The 22237-nt window shown below is 40.3% G+C and overlaps 1 protein-coding gene across 3 annotated transcripts in view; it reads left to right on the forward strand.

Moving 5' to 3' along the window:
* Positions 1-22237, forward strand: part of Tmem131 (transmembrane protein 131) — a 160583-nt gene that overhangs the window by 61665 nt on the left and 76681 nt on the right. For all 3 annotated transcript variants that reach the window (XM_048352290.1, XM_048352289.1, XM_048352288.1), the window contains exon 4: positions 915-983. In XM_048352290.1, coding sequence (XP_048208247.1) covers positions 915-983 — 69 coding nt within the window. The remainder of the gene's footprint in view (positions 1-914; positions 984-22237) is intronic.

Consider the following 22237-nt stretch of genomic DNA (forward strand, 5'->3'; position numbering starts at 1 on the left):
AGTAACATGAGTAGGCAGGGGTCTATCTTGTATGTTGAATCCCCCTTCTTGGAATATTTGCCAAAGATCAAGCAAGGTCATGGATAGGACTCCTCAGCACCTCCATACTAGAGTTTGAACTCAAGGTCTCACACTTGCTAGATAAGCACTCTACAGCTGAGTCATGCCTCCAGCCATTTTTATTCTTGTTATTCTGATGTAGAGTCTTACTGTATATGCCTGGACCGGCTCCTGTTTTAGGCTTCCTACAGTAGCTGGAATGATAGACACCACTACATCTTTATTTAACTGGCCTAGTACCTCCAGCCTCCTGTGTAACTGAGATGACTGAAATGAGCCATCAACACCTGGTTTGATTTTAGTTTTTTTATGAACTTCTATACTAATTTCCGGTATACTAGTTTGCTTTCCCACCAACAGTGTATGAGGTTTCCTTTTCCCCACATCCTTAAGAGCACCTATTACTTGTCATTCTCTCTCTCTCTCTCTTGCAGAGCTGGGAATCAAACTTAGGGCTTTCTACAAGCCAGGCAACTACTCTTCCACTGAGCCCACATCCCAGCCCTGTTGTTTTTTCTTGATTATAACTGTTGTGGCTTGGATGAGATGGAAACTCAGTGTCTTTTGATTTGCACTTCATATATTTATTAGTCACTTGTTCTTCTGAAAAATGTTTATTCAATTAATTTGGCAGTTTATTAATTGGATTATTTGTTCTTTTGGCACTTAACTTTTAGTTCTTTATATATGTGTGTATATATATGTAGATATTAATCTTTTATGGATAGCTGGCAAACATTTTCTCTCATTCTGTAGGTCTTTCTTAAACATACTTTCTCATGTCAGAAGTCAAGTGCTCAACTAGTTTGGAGAATTAAAGAATTGATTCTTACATTTTGTCTTTTTCTTTACAGTATATCTCTGTACCGGGGTAATTGCAGGCCCATACGATTTGAGCCACCAATGCTGGATTTCCACGAACAGTAAGTTTTAGATTTGGGGGCTGTATATTTTCTTTAGAAATGTTTTACATGAATTTGTCTTGCTTTTTGCCTGGCTTAATCTATATGAGGAAGTTAAATGCTTAAGTCATCAGGAGAATAAATTATTTTAAATCTAGTTTAAAATTAAGAAACAGGAAGTTAGAAGTTTACTAGCTTGTAAAGTTAGATGTTCATTAACTTTTAAAGTGAAAAACATTCATAAGTTGCATTCTCTGATTCAGAGTATATTATCTTCAGAAGCATCATAAAATGTGTATATAGGCTGCCTTTTTTTTTTTTTTTTTTTTTTTTTTTTTGCCAGTCCCGGGCCTTGGACTCAGGGCCTGAGCACTGTCCCTGGCTTCTCTTTGCTCAAGGCTAGCACTCTACCACTTGAGCCACAGCGCCACTTCTGGCCGTTTTCTGTATATGTGGTGCTGGGGAATTGAACCCAGGGCTTCATGTATACAAGGCAAGCACTCTTGCCTCTAGGCCATATCCCCAGCCCCTAGGCTGCCTTTTTTGATAAGTATGCACATCATTTCTTATTGATATGGAATTGTTTGCTTGGTGCACATGCTTTAAAAGTCCAGATTTTTATACACCACCAAATAGTTTTGTCTCCAACTCAGAATGACAAAAAAGAAACCCACAAAAACAAGTGATACAGGTAGATTTGGTCCAAGAACAGAGTTGCTTCCTTAAAACATACTTCTGGCTTACCTTCTGTCTCAGGGACTTGGACTTCACACATCTCATATACTCAGGGAAAAAGTATTTTTTTTACTCTATTAGACTCTACTTCCGTTAAGCAGGTGAATGAGGAGAATATCTTAAGCAACTATATGAATAGTAATGTAACTATTAGAGCCTTTTCTTTCTGGTAAGTTAGCAAAACAAAAGAACACTTAAAAGTTTGAGATTTGTTTTACTTGTGTTTACACTTTTGGATAATGTTTTACTCAGATACTGTGCGATTTTGTGTCTTATATATCTCATTAACAGAAGTAATTATGTATAATTGCTTATAAAATTATATTCCATATAGCATTCCTGTGAGTTTATTTAAGTAACCTTATACTTAGACATATAGATTATTTCTTCTGGTTTTATTTATACTATTGCTACAGTGAATGCTTATGCATAGAGGCTGAACTTTGCTTTTTAAATTTTGAGTTTATAAGTAGATGGGTTAATGTTAAATATTTCCTTAGACTAAACTTTCAAAAGTAAAATAATTAAGCCAATCAATGTTTTTATTTTTATTTATTTTTTATTTTTTATTTTTTTTTGGCCAGTCCTGGGCCTTGGACTCAGAGCCTGAGCACCATCCCTGGCTTCTTCCCGCTCAAGGCTAGCACTCTGCCACCTGAGCCACAGCGCCCCTTCTGGCCGTTTTCCATATATGTGGTGCTGGGGAATCGAACCGAGAGCTTCATGTGTAGGAGGCAAGCACTCTTGCCACTAGGCCATATTCCCAGCCCTAATCAATCAGTGTTTTTAGAGCTGCTCTGAACAGATGAAAAAATTGATGCTCTTTAATGTTGCCAATTAGTATTTAGCCATTTTCACTATAGTAAGCACATTAAGTTTAGTTAACTTACAATTTTAGGCTGATAAATATCAAATATATCATTTATATTTGTATAGTAATTTTCATTGAGTTAAAGGTTATTTGATAGCAGATCTTCTGGAGCTTGTACTCATAGAGAAATTATTAATTTTAGGAGTAGCAGAAAAATCATTTAAATCAATATTTAATTTTTTTTTTTGGCCAGTCCTGGACCTTGGACTCAGGGCCTGAGCACCATCCCTGGCTTCTTCCCGCTCAAGGCTAGCACTCTGCCACCTGAGCCACAGCGCCCCTTCTGGCCGTTTTCCATATATGTGGTGCTGGGGAATCGAACCGAGAGCTTCATGTGTAGGAGGCAAGCGCTCTTGCCACTAGGCCATATTCCCAGCCCAATATTTAATTATTTAAATCAATATTTGGAAGTAGTTAATGCCTGTAAAATTGATCTGAATCGTGTGAGGTTTTGCCCTCCAGGTTGTCACTTACTGGTTAACAAGCAATCTTTTTTTTTTTTTTTTTTGGCCAGTCCTGGAGCTTGGACTCAGGGCCTGAGCACTGTCCTTGGCTTCTTTTTGTTCAAGGCTAGCACTCTACCACTTGAGCCACAGGGTCACTTCAAGCTTTTTCTATATATGTGGTACTGAGGAATCGAACCCAGGGTTTCATGCATTTAAGGCAAGCACTCTACCACTAAGCCATATTCCCAGCCCCCTGAATGGTGTGAGGTTTTAAAGACAGTAACGTTCAGATAGGACCTAAATCACTATTTTGTCTTTTTATCCTTTATCTCTCAATTTTGGTATTCCCTTTTCCTTACCTAGTTCCAATACATGTATATACAATATCCAGGGTACTAAAATCAATTACAGTGATATCGGGGGTAAAATCACAGGAAAGAGAGACAAAAGAAACAGGGCATAATTTCACATGGTATGTTAAAATTAACAACAACAGCATTATCCCACTTGTTTTCATAACTTGGAGTTCATTTCCCTTAGCATCATCTTATGTGTTCATATAGACATAGCTATTGAGCTATTGTGATCTTCTGCTGGGATTATCCTAGACGTGTACTAATTATTACCAATGAGGGAAACCATAGAGTCTATGTTTCTTTGGGTCTGGCTCACTTCACTTAGTATTTCAGTTGTTCCAAATCTTTCCATTTTCTAATGAATGGGGCAATGCCATTCTTTCTGATGAAAGCATAGAATTCCATTGTGTATATATATGTATGACATTTTCTTGACCCACTTATCTACTGGGGGCATCTGGATTAGTTCCATATTTTAAGTGATGGCAACTTGTGCCGTGATGCACTAGACTTTTTTATGAACCTGAATTTATTTGGTATATTAAAATCATCACCATGTTTTTTTGAACATTACTGTTTTCTAACCTCCTTTTTAACCATAATTAAATGCACATGCCTTTTTTTAACCATAAATGAGTGCACATATCTTTTAAAATCTCATTGAATTTTTCTGTTGCTTTACTCTTGTGGTGTTAAAGAATATCAAGCTGTATAGGTACAGTGTTAACACTTACTGTTCAGCATTTTTATGTTTTGTTTGTGTAATGATTGCTGAAACTAAGTTAAACAGTCATTGACTATGTCCTCAAGATATGCAGAATATTATAGTGAATCTTTAAGCTAGAAAAATAACTTGGTGTCATACACAGGGACAACTGATAGGAATTAAAGAAGCAGTTTGACTAGAATAAAATGAATGGGTTTCTTATTTGATTTGGTGATGGTCATACACAAACTGAAAACCCATGAGCTAAGATTTGCTGAAGATAAGTGAAAGATAAATGAACTTGAGCAGAATACAAACAAGGGTCAGGTGTCACAGGGAAGAAAATGTTTTGAAGCACTGGAAAGGAACTATTCCCTGAAGTTGCAAACTTATGTAGAGTTCCAAAATAGTGGAAATAAGCAAAAAGAAAAACTGGTTGCTGTGGTTTGTGTTAGGTTTTTAAAGTAGGTAGCCGGTAAAGGAGAACGCCACACGGTATTCAGGCAGGAAAGAAAGCTTATTTATTTATTTATTGCCAGTCCTGGGCCTTGGACTCAGGGCCTGAGCACTGTCCCTGGCTTCTTTTTGCTCAAGGCTAGCACTCTGCCACTTGAGCTGCAGCGCCACTTCTGGCCATTTTCTGTATATGTGGTGCTGGGGAATCGAACCAAGGGCTTCATGTATAAGATGCAAGCGCTCTTGCCACTAGGCCATATCCCCTGCCCAAGAGAAAGTTTATTACTGAACTGCTGGCCTGTGGCCAAGATGATCCATGGCCTGAGAGAAGGGAAAGAGAGACCCCCACCCAGCCCTGCCTTATATCTAGGGCAGGGGCAAGGGGTGTGGCCAGGTAGATTAGGAGGTGACCTCAGGGAAAGGGGAGGTAACTGCCTCCAGGTCTGCAGGTTACCCAGGTAACTGGGTGGAGACTTAATGAGGTGGGGGCATCTACATGGAGCCCTCAGGGAGAGGACCTAACATTCCAGCCTTTTAATAGTTATGAAAAAGGGCGAAGACTCTCTCTGGCTGCTTCCTGCTGGCAAGGGGCGTCGGCATTAGGGGTAAAAGGCAGAAATGTGGCCTCTCCTGGAGAAGGCGAGCAGCAGGGTCCCTTGGTGGTAGATGCCAGTCCTTGAGTGAAGCCTGGAAGAAGTCTCATGAGGCAGGGGCTGGACAAAAAAAATATTAAGGCAAAAAGAAGGGCTTAGGGCACAAAATTAAAAATTGGGTGACTTGGCTAGTTCTTATACTCAGGTATGGACATTAGATGGACAAGCTACTATCTCTTGATCCCCCGGCTCTGATTAATTTTGAAAGGGTGAGACAAAGTGACTCCATTTTGGATGCGATCATTTTCCTCTTACTTCACTCCATGATCCTTGTTCCCGGAACTGGCTGAGTCCCAGTGGTCTAGGTGCTTGTTGCTGGGATGGCTTGCCCCCGTTGGCATTCACAGGATTTGAACTCAGGGCCTGGGCACTGTCCCTGAGCACTTCTGCTCGAGGCTAGTACTCTACCACTTGAGCTCCACTTCCAGCATTTGGCTGGTAAGAGATAAGTCTCTTCAGCCATGCTTCCAGCCTGGCTCTTCGCTGGTTAGTCGGGAGATGGAGTTTGAGAGATTTTCTGCCCGGGCTGGCTTCGAACTGCAATCCAAGGCGTCTTTGCCACAAAAGCCCTTTTTTATTTCCAATTAAAACAACAAGGAGACCAAGGGGACTAGAGCTTACCTGTACCTTGTCAAGAATTGACCAAATACTTGCCAGAATTCTGCAATGACAAAATGATGTGATGTGTAGATGTGATGAGTTTTAGCACAGATATATAGCTAGATGGACATACTAACAAATGACATTTACACAGACACACACACTGTGCACATAGGTTTTACAGCATGCAAAAATGAATTTCAGCAGTAGACTCTTTTGGAATTCCAATAGTAAATGACATTTTTTTTTTGCCCAATATTTTAAAACCACGTGGTCGGTTAGAAAAACAATTTTGCTAGCAAACAACGATTTTCAGATTATAAAATGGAGAAACTATATTTTGATAAACTCCAGTGGGATGCCATGTTGAGGGGTGTGGCAGGAGGACACAAACACACTAACAGAGAACAGGTAGCAAGGCATAATGATGCCTGAGCTGGTTCCTGTTAAACCCAATATCTACCACGTGGTCAATGCTAGAGAAAAGAACTTTTAGATATCTTTGCTGACAGCGCACATTGGTGGTCAAGCCTCAGTATTGGAGGTCTGTAAAAAGAGGAAGCTTTGTGAGCAAGGCACGTTATCAGGATGGTACGACTTGGAGTTTTTATAAAGTAAGCAAGTAATCCGGCAGATGAGAGAGGGAAAAAAAGGAAGAGAAAGAGAGGAAAAGAGAGAAAGAGAGCCTGAATATAAGTGACTTCTGACCACTTACCATTGCAGTGGCAAAAACTGTATCTGTTTGAGTAATTCGAGCAGGCCTCATTGCACTGTCAAGAGGTGTGCTAGCAGTGTCCCGGCTCAGGTGTGACTGTGATGCAAAACCCAAAAAGCACGGGAGGGAGGCGCCTGGTGAGTGGATGAGCTTACTGGGCAGAAGCGGCAGAAGCGGACCGGAGCAGCAGCAGTTTCACTCACCAGGGTAGACAAGTGGTGTGGATGTGAATGTGGAGGCCAGCAATGATAGTGAAAAGTGCCACGTGGCATCTCGCAGCAGTTCAGTTCGTGGAAAAAGGGCCGTCAGGACTGGGATACTCCCAGAAAAAGAAGAAAAATGGATGGGAATTCCGCCTGTCCTGACTCTTAAGCCCCATCCAAGTCACGGCACCATATATGTTAGGTTTTTAAAGTAGGTAGCCGGTAAAGGAGAACGCCACGCGTTATTCAGGCAGGAGAGAAAGTTTATTACCGAACTGCTGGCCTGTGGCCAAGATGATCCATGGCCGGAGAGAAGGGAAAGAGAGACCCCCACCCAGCCCTGCCTTATATCTAGGGCAGGGGCAAGGGGTGTGGCCAGGTGGATTAGGATGTGACCTCAGGGCAAGGGAAGGTAACTGCCTCCAGGTCTGCTGGTTACCCAGGTAACTGGGTGGAGACTTAATGAGGTGGGGGCATCTACATGGAGCCCTCAGGGAGGGGACCTTACAGTTTGAATGTATTCATTTGTTGAAACTTCTCCAATATAATGATATTAGTCCTTTTCGAGGTGATTAAGTCATGAGAGAGTCTAGAACCCTCATGAGTGAAATTGGTTTCCTTATAAAAGATGCTATAATGATTGTTGGTGACTGGTGCCTGTAATCCTAGCTATTCAACAGACTGAGATCTGAGGATCACAGTTGTTAGGTTTTTAAAGTAGGTAGCCGGTAAAAGAGAACGCCACGCGGTATTCAGGCAGAAGAGAAAGTTTATTACCCAACTGCTGGCCTGTGGCCGAGATGATCCATGGCCAGAGAGAAGGGAGAGAGAGAGACCCCCACCCAGCCCTGCCTTTTATCTAGGGCAGGGGCAAGGGGTGTGGCCAGGTGGATTAGGAGGTGACCTCAGGGAAAGGGGAGGTAACTGCCTCCAGGTCAGCTGGTTACCCAGGTAACTGGGTGGAGACTTAATGAGGTGTGGGTATCTACATGGAGCCCTCAGGGAGAGGACCTAACAACAGTTCCATGATATCCAGGCAGAAAAATCTGTGAAACATTTACTTGTAATTAACCACCCAAATGCCAGAAGTGAAACTATGGCTCTACTGGTAGAGTGCTAGCCTTTGGCACAAAAGCTCAGGGACAGAGCCTAGGTCCTGAGTTCAAGCCTTCCCAAAGTGTTTCATCACACACTGCATAGCATCTGTAAGTAGAGTTGGGTCTATACAAGGTGGGAGTTATGGGCAGATAATGAATGTTCTATGTTACAAGTGTCTGTATTAAGCAGAACCAGGTGGAGATTTAAAATATGAAAGTATGTTTGTAGATTTATTGTGAGAAATTGGCTTATAGTGCTGTGGGTACTTGTTAACAAGCTCAAAATCTGTAGGTACAGGCAGTCAGGAAGGGAAGACCAGGAATAAGCTGGAACCTTCAGCGTAAGAGTTGACGTTTATTGTCTCTAGGCATTCTAGGGGGATGGAGAAGGAAGAGGGATTGTAGGTCCAGCCTGTGGCTTGGAGTCTCTTAGCTTTGAAAAAAACCTTATCACTCTATGAAAGGGCTCCTAACTAATTATCAAATATATCTACAGTAATTGCCCTTTTGGTTAACTTAAAGTCAACTGATGGGGCGCTGGGAATGCGGCTTAGTGGTAGAGCGCCTACCTAGCATGCATGAAGCCCTGGGTTGGATTCCTCAGCACCAGATAAACAGAAAAAGCCGGAAATGGCGCTGTGGCTCAAGTGGCCGAGTGCTAGCCTTGAGCAAAAAGAAGCCAGGGACAGTGCTCAGGCCCTGAATCCAAGGCCCAGGACTGGCAAAAAAGTCAGTTGATAGGGTGCTTTAATTACATCTACAAAATCCCTCCCAGCACCTACTAGAATTTTACTGTTACTTAAAGACTTTAAAATGCATAACTTAATTGACACAATAGATTTATTTTTAATACTGAATTAAATAAAAGAATTTAACACCTATAAGAATTTTCTGTATTTCTATGTAACCCCAGTTCTTACTATCATCATTAACTACACATTATAAATATTAAATGTTATGAGTTATAATTCCATCAATATAATTTTATCTTGCTTTAAGCATCCATATGTGTTCAATTAATGGAAATATAAAAAGAATACAAATACATGTTATATTGTACATATAGTTAAAATATTGCTCCCAATAGCACATAATTTTCAAAAGTATGTGTGGTACAAAATACCTTCTGCCTCTCTTCTATCTTCCCTCTCTCACAAGAGAACCTCATTTGTAGGTCACACTAATCCGAAATGTATTAGAAAAAAATTCTGGGGACTTGTAGATCAGCTCGGCCAGGTAGGTATAATAGAGAAACCTTATAAACCTAAAGTAAGATTCCTAAATTAACTAAATTAACTCAAAAAGAAGTACAAAGAAATATGGTTGGAAGCATTTGACTAGCAATTCTGGTTCTTCTTTAGAACCAGAACTTAGTTTTATAAAGCAATTTTAGGTCTCATGGGACTTTTTGTTTTGCTTTATTTGATGCTAGAGATTAAATCCAGGGCTATATGTGCTCTCCTTCTGAGATATATCCCCAGCCATTTTAAAAGTTTGTGTAGAACAATGAAAAGTAAAAATTACATTTTTACTGCAGAAAATAGCTGGGCATTGGGGTCTCACACCTGAAATCCTAGTTTTTCAGCAGCTAAAATCTAGAAAACCAAGATTAGAAGCCAACACAGCCTCCCCCCACTCCCCCCCAGCCAACCCCACCCAAAAAAAGTCAAGGAAACAAAGTAACCAGCAAAAAGCAGGGCTGGAGGATGACTGAAGAAGAGGGGAGGGGGAGGAACAACTCTCATTGGCTTCAGAAAGTAACTATTTGCTAAAGGAAATTCGATGTTTTTAAGATATATCCTCTTAAAGTTATAGGGTTCATTTTGTCACATAAAGCTTGTAAGTTGATTTAAGATTTATTCCTGCATTAATTCTTTTATGTCTTCAAACATTCCTGCTCTTTCCTAAATGAATACTAAGTGGTGTTTTTTTTAAATCATATTAAATTCTTCAGTACATCTGGGTTCCTGTGGTTCATGCCTGTAATTCTAATTACTTAAGAAGCTGAAAAATGAGAAGATCATAGTTCAAGACCAACCTGGGCAGAAAAGTCCATGAGGCTCTTTCTCAATCCATAACTGGACACAGTGCTTCACACTTGTCATCCTAAGTTATATGGGAAGCTGATATTGGAAAGATTGTGTTGCCAGGCAAACTAAGGCAGAAAACAATCTGCACAGAAAAAATAAATTTGCACAGAAAAGCTAGATATGCTATCATACACCTGTCATTCCAGCAACGACAGGAAGATCCCAATCCAGGCATGTACCCAGCAGGAATCAAAACCCTATCTCAGAAATAACCATGAATAACAGGGTTGGAGAAGTGCAACCCAAAAATCCTTAATATAGAATGTCACTCCTTCATGCCTGTAACCTATTCTGTGTCTACCCACTTTGTTTTCTTGTTAATACAATTCCAGTTTGTTGGGTTTGTTGTTGTTTTTTCATTTACCTAACCCTTAAGAAAAGTGACCATGTCAGTTTTAGCTTAGGAGTGAAATCCTATTTAAGTCAATTGTAACAATCACATTCTTGTTCAAGGTTGATATGTCCTAGTTCTCCTCAGTGTTATGTGGTCAGGTCTACTGAGGGACTGAATCACTCTAAAAGGAAACACAAGAAACACTTCTCTTCCATGGCTCTTTATGTCTGGGGTACTGTGGCAGTCATCTAGCAATCGATGAAAGATTTTAGTCTGAGGATAAAGCTAGAGCAGTTTAACAACAGAAAAAGGAAAAAGTACCTATGTCCTTGGTAGTACTGTGGAACTGCAGAATTCACCAGCCCTATAACTGTCCTACAGGGATCTTATTAGGTGACAGCCAAATGTGTCTCACTTGGTCTCTTATAGTGTACATGGCACTGCTGCTGACTCCTTCCTCTCAGATCTTTCTCCACCTGTACCCTCATGAAACACTGCACATTTTCCTTGAGGGCTTCTGTTCTACCCATTTCCTGCCTACATAGCTGCTGCTTTTTCCTTGTTCAAACCAGCCAACTCCACGTTTTGTCACTGAGTGATCTCTTCTATGCCTCTGGCATATACCTGTGATTTCTTGGCCTTGCATAGAGCCCTGTTTGCTACTCCAGTACCATCTTGAGCTCAACTTATTAACCTTGCTCAGGTTTTATTCTCTGTAATTGGTACCCAGCAGTCATAATCCTGAGGTTTTCTGCGTTCCTTCCGATCCCCCTGTAATCCTCACTGCTTACCTGTCCCTGAATGTGATTGTAACAATCACAGAAGTTCAGGCCCTCATTACTTCTCAACCTGACAATTACCACGTGTGATAGTTTTTGCTTTATGATCTATGCTATTTGTTTTGGGTGGGTGGGTGCGTATGTGTGTGTTTACTGGGTTTGAACTCAGGACTTCACACCTGCTAGGCTGGCATTCTATCAAGTACTAAACTCTTTTACTGATTATTTTAGAGGTTGAGACTCTTGGACATTTCTGCCTAGGCTGGCCTTGAGCTCACCACATGCTCTCAGTCTCAGCCTCTTGAATTACTGGGACTACAGGTGTGAGATACCTGTGCCTGGTGAAAAGTCTTGTTAATATTAAATTCTGATTCTGCCATTACTTGCCTACTTACCTCCCCACAAAATTGTTTCTTGTCGCTTTTGAGACAAATGTTGGTTATCTTCAAGCCCTTCACACTTGTATAGAATTACAGATCCTTTTCTGTTTTTGTTTTTTGTTGTTTTTTTTTTTTTGACCAGTCCTGGGCCTTGGACTCAGGGCCTGAGCACTGTCCCTGGCTTCTTCCCGCTCAAGGCTAGCACTCTGCCACTTGAGCCACAGCGCCGCTTCTGGCCGTTTTCTGTATATGTGGTGCTGGGGAATCGAACCTAGGGCCTCGTGTATCCGGGGCAGGCACTCTTGCCACTAGGCTATATCCCCAGCCCTACAGATCCTTTTCTGAAGTCACTGATTTTCCTCAGCTCTGGGCAGGATATCTGAACCTTGAGAATCTTCTCTAACAAGAATTTTTTTTGGCAATACTAGGGGGTTGAGCCCCATTCTAAGGGCTTGCACCATAGGCAATGTCTGCTGAATCATGCCTTCAGCCCTGATTTTTGCTCATTATTTTTGATAAGAGATCTCAACTTACAGCCTAGCCATGGTATACATATATTAGGTTTCCCAGTAGCTAAGCTAATAGTCATATACCAGTACATCTGGCTTTCTTTTTTTTCAATACTGGGCGTTGAACCCAGGACCTTAGATTTTCTAAGCAAGCATTCTACACCAGCCTTTCCTTTTTGTGTGTATTGTTTTGTTTGTTTGTTTTTTTCTTTTCTGGGGGAGGTGCTTATTTTTGTGCTGGTCCTAGGGCTTCATCTCAGCCTGGGTGCTGTCCCAGAGCTTTTGTGCTCAAAGTGAGTCCTCTACTACTTGAGTCACAGCTCCACTTCTGACTTTTTCTTGGTTAGTTGGAGATAAACCTCAGGGACTGCCCAGAATGGCTTTGAACCACAGTCCTCAGATCTCAGCCTCCTGAGTTGCTGGGATTATAAGTATGAGTCATCAGAACCCAGCTATACTAGTTTTAGAGATAGGATCTCACTAGCTTTATCCAGACTGGCCTCTAATGAAAGTAATTTTTGTCTCTACTTCCAAATAGCTGGGATTGTAGGCATGTACCACCACACCTAACTCCTTTATAAGTCTTCATCTGGTATTACAAGGGAATTGAACAAAATTAAAATAATTGTTTTCTTCATAGTCAAGTTCTCACTCTGTAGCCTAGGCTAGCCTTGAATCATCATGCTTCTGCCTACAAAGATCTGGGACTAACTGCCACCATGACCAGCTCTAGTATTGATAACATAAGAAAATTAATACTGACTGGTTGTGATAGAATAGTAAGTGGAACTCCTTAGGGTAAAAGTGGAACTATGTGGTGTCATCTGTGGACAACAGGATCTGTTGTCTAATTGCACTAGGACTTTCCTCTCTTCCATAGCTACTGCACTCTGAGCTTTTCTCTCACCACCAATATCCCTTTCCTACATTGATGGAGGAAACCCACAGACAGCTTTCAGATTCACATTCTGTAGCCTTCCAATGCAAGGAAGTATACCAGATTCTGTTCCTAGAGTGTTAAAAATCCCAGGCTAGAATAGTGGTCACCCTGGCTTGGGTCAGGTGTCCAACCCAGAGAATAAGAAATCATAAGATATGTGACTATTCAAATTGATAATGCATCACACACTATCAAATCTTTAATGATCAGTATTCCTACAGAGAACAGACTTCCTGGGCAAAACAAGCCTTCCTAACTCGCCCACCAGAAGTTTCTCTGGTATGGTGTTAGCCTTGCAGAAGTGGCTTGAATCTCCACCCAAAATTAAGTTTGGAGAACAAGACCGATGGTGTGTGCACGTGCACACACACTCCAAGAGAGTATCGGAAAGTTTATTGTACAGAAGCTCTCAAATGTAGGATGAAGTACTTCATAATAAACCCACCATAAGTTGAAACTATTATTAATTTGTAACACATGTATATCTACTATACATCATAGTTTAACCTGACCTCTCTTTTTCTTAGCTTTTCTTTCTTTTGTTTGTTGTTTGTATTCTTTCTGTAGCTTAAGAGTGAACTTAGTAAGTGTAAGCACATGCCCTGTCAGTGAGCTACATTCCCAGTCTGACCTGATCGCCCTCAAACTTGCTCAGATCATGCACATTAGTCTCCATAAACGTAGGCAAATCACCTAACAGAGCCAGTTTTATAATAACCTGCCGTTAACCCATGGACCTTACTAAATATCTGTATCGAAAGCACACTGGCCATACAGCACACATACAGTACCAGTTGTTGCTCCTCACAATTGCCTGGCTGATAAGCAGCTAACTAGGAGTTGGGGCTGGCTGCTGCTGCCTAACGTCAGGAGAGACGATCAGGCCCCATAGCAGTAGCTCAGCCAAAGATCAACTTCCAAGTACAGTTTCTACTAAACATATGTTATCGTTGGACAATTCACAAAATTGAAAAATCCTAAGTAGAGCTGTGGTAAGTTGGAGACCATCTGTACCCACAAAATGAAACTCCTTAGAGAGACCCTGGCAGGTTCCCAAGCATATCTGACAAAAGGGTTGAGTGAACCAAAAAAGGCGTCTGGCTTGGTTTTTATTGTGGTTGGGGGTGGGCTCAGCAGTGAAAGGAGGGAATCTTACTTGATTTTGAACTTCTCACTGGCTCTGAGAGTATGTGGGTTTTTTTAATTGGCTTGCCGTGAGGTAGAAAGAGGGGGCACCAGTGGGACTCGAACTCTGTGAGCAATGAACTATCACAAATGGACTAGCATCTTCTAAGCCAGGGGCCCCAGGCCCCTTTGTAGGAGTGCAGCAAGACGCCCCTTCTGTGCTAGGACATCCTGCACTGACTCCTGTTACCTGCAGCAGCATCTTCTATCCCTGGAGTGGATTTTACAGTGAACTTTAAACTTTCAGAAATAGGCTTTTCTTTGTTTTCATAATTCTGTTTAATTTGTTAATGCTGTCTTTAATTCTTTCTTGATTCCCCTCATTCCGTGCCTCCCACTACTCACCACAGCAGTCTGGGCACTATTACCTCCCCCCTTTGTCCCCATTCTCTATTATCTATGTGGTTTAATTATTTTTTTCCATAACAACTCTTCCTTTTCAAAGATTTGTCGCAGATAGTTAAAAAAACAACAAAAAAAACTTCAGATAGAAACCTGGTTTATTGACTTTGGTTTATATAATTATTAAGTGCAGAAAATTTTGGTTTCAAATCTAAACTTAAAAATGGCCATTTAATGACTTTAGGATAGACATTGCATAGATTGTGGTTAAAATGGAAGTCTACATTATCATAATAAATTCATTTCATGAAAGGTGTTTCTGTTTTTCCAGGAAAGTTAAATGTGACCTCTTTTAAAGGGATATTTATTAATGCCTCTGGTTTTTTTTGGTTTCTAACTAGTTGACCTTTTAAAATAATTTTTTATTATTATAAAGGTGATCTACAGAGGGGTTACAGTTATACAAGCCAGGTAAAGAGTATATTTGTTTTTGGACAGTGTCACCCCATTCCCCCCTCCCTTTCAGTTTTTCCCTCCCTTCCCCAACTACAAATTATATAGCTCATTTTCAACAGTGAGTAGCACTGCTATTTGTTCACCGTTTTCACAGTTTGTCCCTCCATTTCTGTGCCTCCCCTTATGCTACCAAAGACAGATAATTGAACAAACAGAACTAAAAGAAAATTTTAATTTTTTTTATTTTTGGCCAGTCCTGGGGCTTGGACTCAGGGCCTGAGCACTGTCCCTGGCTTCTTTTTGCTCAAGGCTAGCACTCTGCCACTTGAGCCACAGTGCCACTTCTGGCTGTTTTCTGTATATGTGGTGCTGGGGCCTCATGTATACGAGGCAAGCACTCTTGCCACTAGGCCATATCCCCAGCCCTAAAAGAAAAATTTTAAAAAGGCAAAAAAGAAAAAGATTCTTTCATTTCCTGGTGTTCATTTCAATAAATATTTTGTATGATCAGGTGCACATAGGTATCGTGCCTTTGTGTTCTTCTCCTAAGAGTATCCTCCTTTGATCTCACTGTGTTGGCACCTAGAGATCTATATAATTTATCATGTATTTTAGATCTAGATTCCACGTATGAGAGAAAACATGTGTCATTGGTCTCTCTGAACTTGGGTTGCCTCAAGATGATTTGTTCTAGGTCCATCCATTTCCTTGCAAGTGGCAACATAGTTAAGACTCAATCTATGGTATATCATGTATTCTAATAGCCGTGTAAAATTCCACTGTTTATAGGTACCACTTTTTTTGATCCACTGATCTCTTGTAGGGCATCTGGGCTGTTTGCACAACTTGGCTCTTGTGAATAGTGCAGCAGTGAACATGGATGTTCAGGTGTCTTTATGGTATCCTGGCTTGTGATGTTCTGGATAGATGCCCAGGAGTGGTATCGTAGGACACAGCCATGTTTAGTTTTTGTGGGTTTTTGTTGTTGTTGTTGTTGTTGTTGTTGTTGTTGTTTTTAGGAACCTCCAGACTGCTGTCCAGAGTGCTGTCTTAGTTTACATTCCCACTAACAGTGCAGTAGGGTTCCCTACCTCCCTTCCAACCTTGGTTGTTTGAATTCACAATGTTGGCCAGTGCAACTGGGGTGAGATGGGCTCTCAGGGTTGTTTTGATTTGTATTTCCTTTATGGCCAAAGATGATTAGCATCTCCTCATATGTGATATTGTTTTTGTTTTTGTCATTCTTCTTATTCTGAGAAACCTCTCCTTAGCTCCTTTGCCCATCTTGCGATTGGTGTATTCGCTTTAGGAGGGGTTACTTTCTCGAGTTCCTTGTATATTTTGGATATTAGGCCTTTGTCTGGTGTATTGCTGGTAAAGATCTTCTGCCAGGCTGTTGACTGTCTTTCTATTTAATAACTGTGCAAAAACTTTGCTGTGCAAAAACTTTATTTTGGTGTAACCCCATTTGTCAAATCTCTCCTATCTGTTGTGCCGCTGAGGCTCTTCTCAAGAAGTTTCTGCCTATGCCTGTGAGTTCTAGTGTTTCTCCTATTCCCTTTTGCAGAAATTTCGGCTTCTGGACTTAATGTTGAGGTCTTTGATCCACTTTGAGTTGATATTGTGCATGGTATGAGTTGAGCTTTTGTGAGAGATTATCCATTAATGCATGTTTGTGAAAATGGTAGGATAATGTGGTAAGTAAATAGTACAAATTGCTGTGTTGATTGAGCCCACCTTCCTTCCAAAAGCCATGTTTAACAGAATTCTGTGTCACTCTCATTCATAAAACTTGTCTCCAGACGATTGCTGAGCCGTTTCTTCATTGCCATTGCAGTGTCGTCTTTCTGTGGCCTAGGAAACTTGCCATAGACCACAGAATTACAGCTTACTTTCCAAACTCTGTAATTGATAGCTACTTCTCTGACTCTTTCCAAATGTGGATAGTTAGTCATTCATTCTGCAGCAAGCAGCACAGAGAACAGCTGTCTCCTTGCTCATCCTGATTCATCTATAAATACTTCACACTGTCCCTTTGGGTCTCCTCTGTATTTGGAGCAGCCAGTAATGGAAACAAACAGTACCTGTCCTGACAGGTGCCTGGACATCTTTGTTTTATTTTTAAACTTTTTCTGCATAGCCAATCAGGTCACACACAGGTCACACTTCTTGTAATAATCAGGATTCTAAGATCATGCAGGCCTCTAATATACCTACATATACCTTCCCATTATGTTTATCTGGGTATCCCTGTAAAAGATTTTGAAATTATAATTTAGGTGCCAGAATCAGTTCACTTTTATTAAGGAAATACTCTAGGAAGGTGGGACCTAGTTCCTGAGCCTCTTAGGTCTGGTTATAGCCAATGCAGAGGGGTCTTTTTGTTGTCTTTTAAGACAGTGTTTTACATTGTAGCCCAGGCTGGCCTCAAACCCTCACATTTCCTACCTTTGCTTCTCAAGGGCTGAAATTAAGATGTGTGCCACTAAAAACAACTCACAAAGGAAAATAAGGGGCTGCTATATGGAAAGAGTTTAAGAGGAAACTGAGTTTAGCCAACACCCTGGATAAGTTTAGAAAAGGACTTTTGAGTTTCAGAAGAATAAGCTTGCTTATACCTTGAGACAGAAGCCCTGTGAGACCCTGAGCAGATAAATCAGCCATTCTTACAGAATAAGTGGGCATCTCTTTAAGTCACTAGGTTTGTGATAATTTGTCACATAGGTAAATGAATGAATGTGTTGCGTATTTATACATAAGCATGTACTTTCCATGGTCCAGCGTCCATTCATATCACCAAGTGAACTAAGGAAAGTGATGTGTTCCTTCCATTGCACCTTCTGCTTCCTGTTAGGTGAGCTGCCCAGAGTTAGAATCTTGTGTGAACATGCAGGTCTAAAATTGCCTGCTTACAATCTTCTGACATTTCCCCTCTGTCCTCATAGCTCCAAACTTTTTGGTTCAGATTTCTTTGAACAACAGAGGGTGATGACCCTTCTTTTTTGAGTAAGAGTTCATCTCTATTGTATGTGGCTCAAGATTTTTCCTTGCTGATTCCTAGAAGAAAGAGCAAGACAGCCTCAATGGCCCTGGGTCTATAAGCCCTGGCCTGATGAGGCCATCTAATCACCTGCTTCCAGGCTCCTGGAACTCCCAGGCCTGTCCTCTTGTGCCCTCTCATGCTATACGTCATCTCCAGCTTGTTCTATCAAAGTGCCTATTTGTTGCACTAACATTATACACAAGAAAAATGAAGATCAAATTAATAAGGAAATGGCTCACTGGTTGTCAGTTAGCTTGCAGCTTATTTGAATTGTAAAAAACAACATTTTTTAAAAACTTAGTTTGGTGATACTGGGATTTGAAATCAGGGCTTTGTCTTGGTAGGAAAGGCCTGTACTGCTAAACCATGCCTACCACCCTGGTTTTGTGCTAGTTATTTTTTTAGTTTAATTTTATTGTCAAGGTGATGTACAGAGGAGTTACAGTTACATACATAAGGCAGTGAGTACATTTCTTGTCAAACTTGTTACCTCCTCCCTCATTTTTCTCCCACCTTCTCTCTTCCCCAAATCACCCCTCCTCAAGTTGTACAGTTTGTTTACAACATATTGTCTTGTAAGTATTGCTGTTTCATTGGTTCACCTTTTACCCTTTGTCTCACTATTTTGATGTTCCCCTTACCTTCCCTAATTCAGATAAATGAATATACAATACCCATGGTATTAATAAAAAATAGTGACAACAGGGGCTAAACCATAGGGAAGAAAAAAACGTAAGAAAAAAGAAATAACTTCACATAGTATATTAAAAATAACAACAATGAGGGGCTGGGAATATGGCCTAGTGGCAAGAGTGCTTGCCTCATATACATGAAGCCCTGGGTTCGATTCACTACCACCACGTATATAGAAAATGGCCAGAAGTGGCGCTGTGGCTCAAGTGGCAGAGTGCTAGCCTTGAGCAAAAAGAAGCCAGGGACAGTGCTCAGGCCCTGAGTCCAAGGTCCAGGACTGGCAAAAAACAAAACAAACAAACAAAAAACAATGAAAAACCACTTCTTTCCATATCTTAGAGTTCATTTCGCTTAGTATCATCTTATATGATCATATGTATATAGTCATTGAGCTATTGTGATCCTCTGCTATGACTATCCTAGATATATACTAATTATTGCCAATGAGGGAAACATAGAGTTTATGTTTCTTTGGGTCTGGCTCATTTCACTTAATATGATTTTTTTCCAAGTCTTTCCATTTCCTTACGAATGGAGCAATGTCATTCTTTTTGATAGATGTGCTGGTTATTTTTGAGATAAGGTCTTGAATCTTGAAGTCTAGGCTCATGTCAGGACTTCAGTCCACCTATTTTGGGCTTCCTATTACAGGTCAGATGACGGATGTATCTAATCACATCCAACCAGCACCTTTCCATTGAGATGGAGTTTCATGGAATTCTCTGTCTAGGCTGTCCTGGAACCATGATCTTCTCAATGTCAGTCTTCCACACAGCTTCAGATGAAAGACTTGTACCACCACACCAACTATGTGGAGAGAATTGGTCTCTTGAACTTGTCAGGCTGGGCTAGCTCAGTTCCCAATCTCAGCCTTCTAAGTAGTTAGGATTAAAAGTGTGGACCACCAGCACCTGGTAAGAGAATACGTTTTAAAGAAATTATACTAGTGAATTTTCAGGATATAAGGTGCAATTTTTAAAATTTCTGTATACTATTTGAGTATACTTTTATCCTACTGGCATGTCTATATAAAGCTTAAATGAGAAATTTTATCTTATACACTGTAATATATGCATATAGCTTATCCTTGAAGAATCTGGATCATAGTTTGAGGTCTCAGCTGGGTCTGTCCCTACTTCCCTAATTGGTTCCTGATTCTGGATTTCTAAACCACTTGTTTAAGGAATCTAGACTCCACCAGGGATAGAAGGAATTCATCAGGTCAGGTCTTGGTTTGAGGAGGTTAAAGGGGATACTCAGCTTCTTGCTCCTAACTCTCAAACATTCCCTTACATACCTGCCTTAGATAGCTCTCTGTCACTGTCTCAAGGCCTAAGCCTGACCTCATTCCTCCTGGCCCATAGACAGACTATTAAACCACAGAATTATGGCGGACTTCGTGATAGCCTGGCTATAAACCATGAAAAGATTTTAGCCAAGTTTTTGCTTCCCTGCATAAGACAAAGAAATTTTTGTGGAGTCTCTGAAGCAATGTGGGAAAAGCCTTCCTAGTGACAATTGATGGGGCAGGGTTATCAGCTCTCGGTGAGAAACTTGAAGGGAGGTTGTCTTTCCTCTCCCACTTGTACAAGATAGTGGCCTCTGCTGCTTTCAGAACACATGATTTGATTTAGACCTTAAGAGGCATCAGAATACATCTCCTCAGCAATAACAAGCATCCACATTATGAAGAAATTTTCAGAAAATAAGAGGTGAATTTGATGAAAGTAAGTTATATGCATTATGGAAATAGCATAGTGAAATTATTTGTACAATTAATGTGCACTATTAAATAATGTCAACAAATTAGTAAAACAGAATTCTTTACCAAATGAAATTAGTATAATTTTAACTAGAAGAAAACTGTCTTGTCTTGATTCATTAGTGTTAATCAGGTATATACATACCTAGAAGACATGCATACATAGAAATTTCAAATGGTGTACAAAAGCAGTACAAACTGTTACTAAAAACTTAGAAAAGAGCAGAGCATTGGTGATTCATGCATATAATCCTTGCTGTTTAGGAGTCTGAGACCTAGCAGATTGTGGTTCAGTGCCAGCTGGGGCAGAAAAATCCTCAAGATTCCATCTCCAAAATAATCAGTAAGGGCCAGCCTGGAGACATGGGTCACATGGTGTCCTCTGAGTGAGCATGAAGCCCTGAGTTTAAATTTCAGTATTAGAAAAAAAAAAATCCCGTCATGAGTTGTTTATCAGTTTTGGGACCTGGTGCATATAATATTAGTAATGTGTAAAGAAATAATTCCATCCCAAGAAAAATAAGCAAGTTGTTTGGTCCAAAATTCAACTCAACTGTAGATGAAGCAGATACTGATTAATTGGAATTTGATTTAGATGATACAGAATTTGAAAATAAAGTGAAATATGTGACCACATTAAAACTCAAGTTGAGTACATAAAATTCTGACCAACTTGTTACTTCAAAGATTTTACTCAAAAAGGGGTGAGAGACTAAAGATGAAATCCAAATGTGTGGAGGTTACACAAGTTTATAAGCAGTGAGACTAAAATTTCTATTTTAAGTTGATCATAACGGTTATATAACAAGTTTCCCTAATATTATGTTTTTAAATAACATTTGGTAGCATATTTTTTCAAGTTGGACTACTCATGAACCATAACATTAACTAGATAAGATTTGGCATTGATGCTAGATAAGAATGCTGGTCTCAAATATAGCATTCTCTTTCAATGCATTGACCTCAAGGAAATGGTTCACATAGCAAAGCTATCTTACTGACATTTGATTCTTCTAAATTTCAAAAAAGAGAGTAAGAGAGAGGTACTGGAGATACCTTATTGCATTTTTCAATAGTGGTAAACAGTTATAGAAAAGTATTACTTTCCAGACTGTTTCCATTACTGTAACATTATTTTCTTTTTTGTATGTGTATGAAATATACAAGACACATACAGTTGTACATCTACCACACACCTTAGAAATAGAACTTCTCGGGGCTGGGAATATGGCCTAGTGGCAAGAGAGCTTGCCTCGTTTACATGAGGCCCTGGGTTCGATTCCCCAGCACCACATATACAGAAAACGGCCAGAAGTGGCGCTGTGGCTCAAGTGGCAGAGTGCTATCCTTGAGCAAAAGGAAGCCAGGGACAGTGCTCAGGCCCTGAGTCCAAGGCCCAGTACTGGCCAAAAAAAAGAAATAGAACTTCTCAGAACCCAGACAGTGATGTATAACCCTCCCTGGTCATTTTCTTTGTTCTTCTCAGAATTAGCCACTGTCTTGAATTTCTTTGTTCCTTTTTTCCCCCCCAGCACACTGAGGATTGAACCTAAGACCTCACTCATGCTAGGTTTTTCTACTACTTGAACCATGGCCCCAACTCTTTTGGAGTTTGTTTTTTATTTATTTTGCTTTTGTTTTTTGAGACAGGGTTTGCTAATTTTGCCCAGGCCACACCCAAACATGGGATTGCCTGACTGTACCTGAAGAGTAGTTGAGATTAGAGATGTGCATTACTTTACCTGGCTGGAATGTTATTAGTGATTCTAGATTTTCTTTACACTTGTATTACATTTGCATACATGTCTCAATAATATGTTAGTCTTTTAACTTGCCCTGAAAAATTTGAATATTTTAAACATATTAAAACAAAAATTATACAAATGCTAGAGTATTCTTTTGTGTAACTTGTTACATTTGTAAC

Source organism: Perognathus longimembris, chromosome 8 (assembly GCF_023159225.1).
Source record: "Perognathus longimembris pacificus isolate PPM17 chromosome 8, ASM2315922v1, whole genome shotgun sequence".
NCBI classification, from domain to species: Eukaryota; Metazoa; Chordata; class Mammalia; order Rodentia; family Heteromyidae; genus Perognathus; species Perognathus longimembris.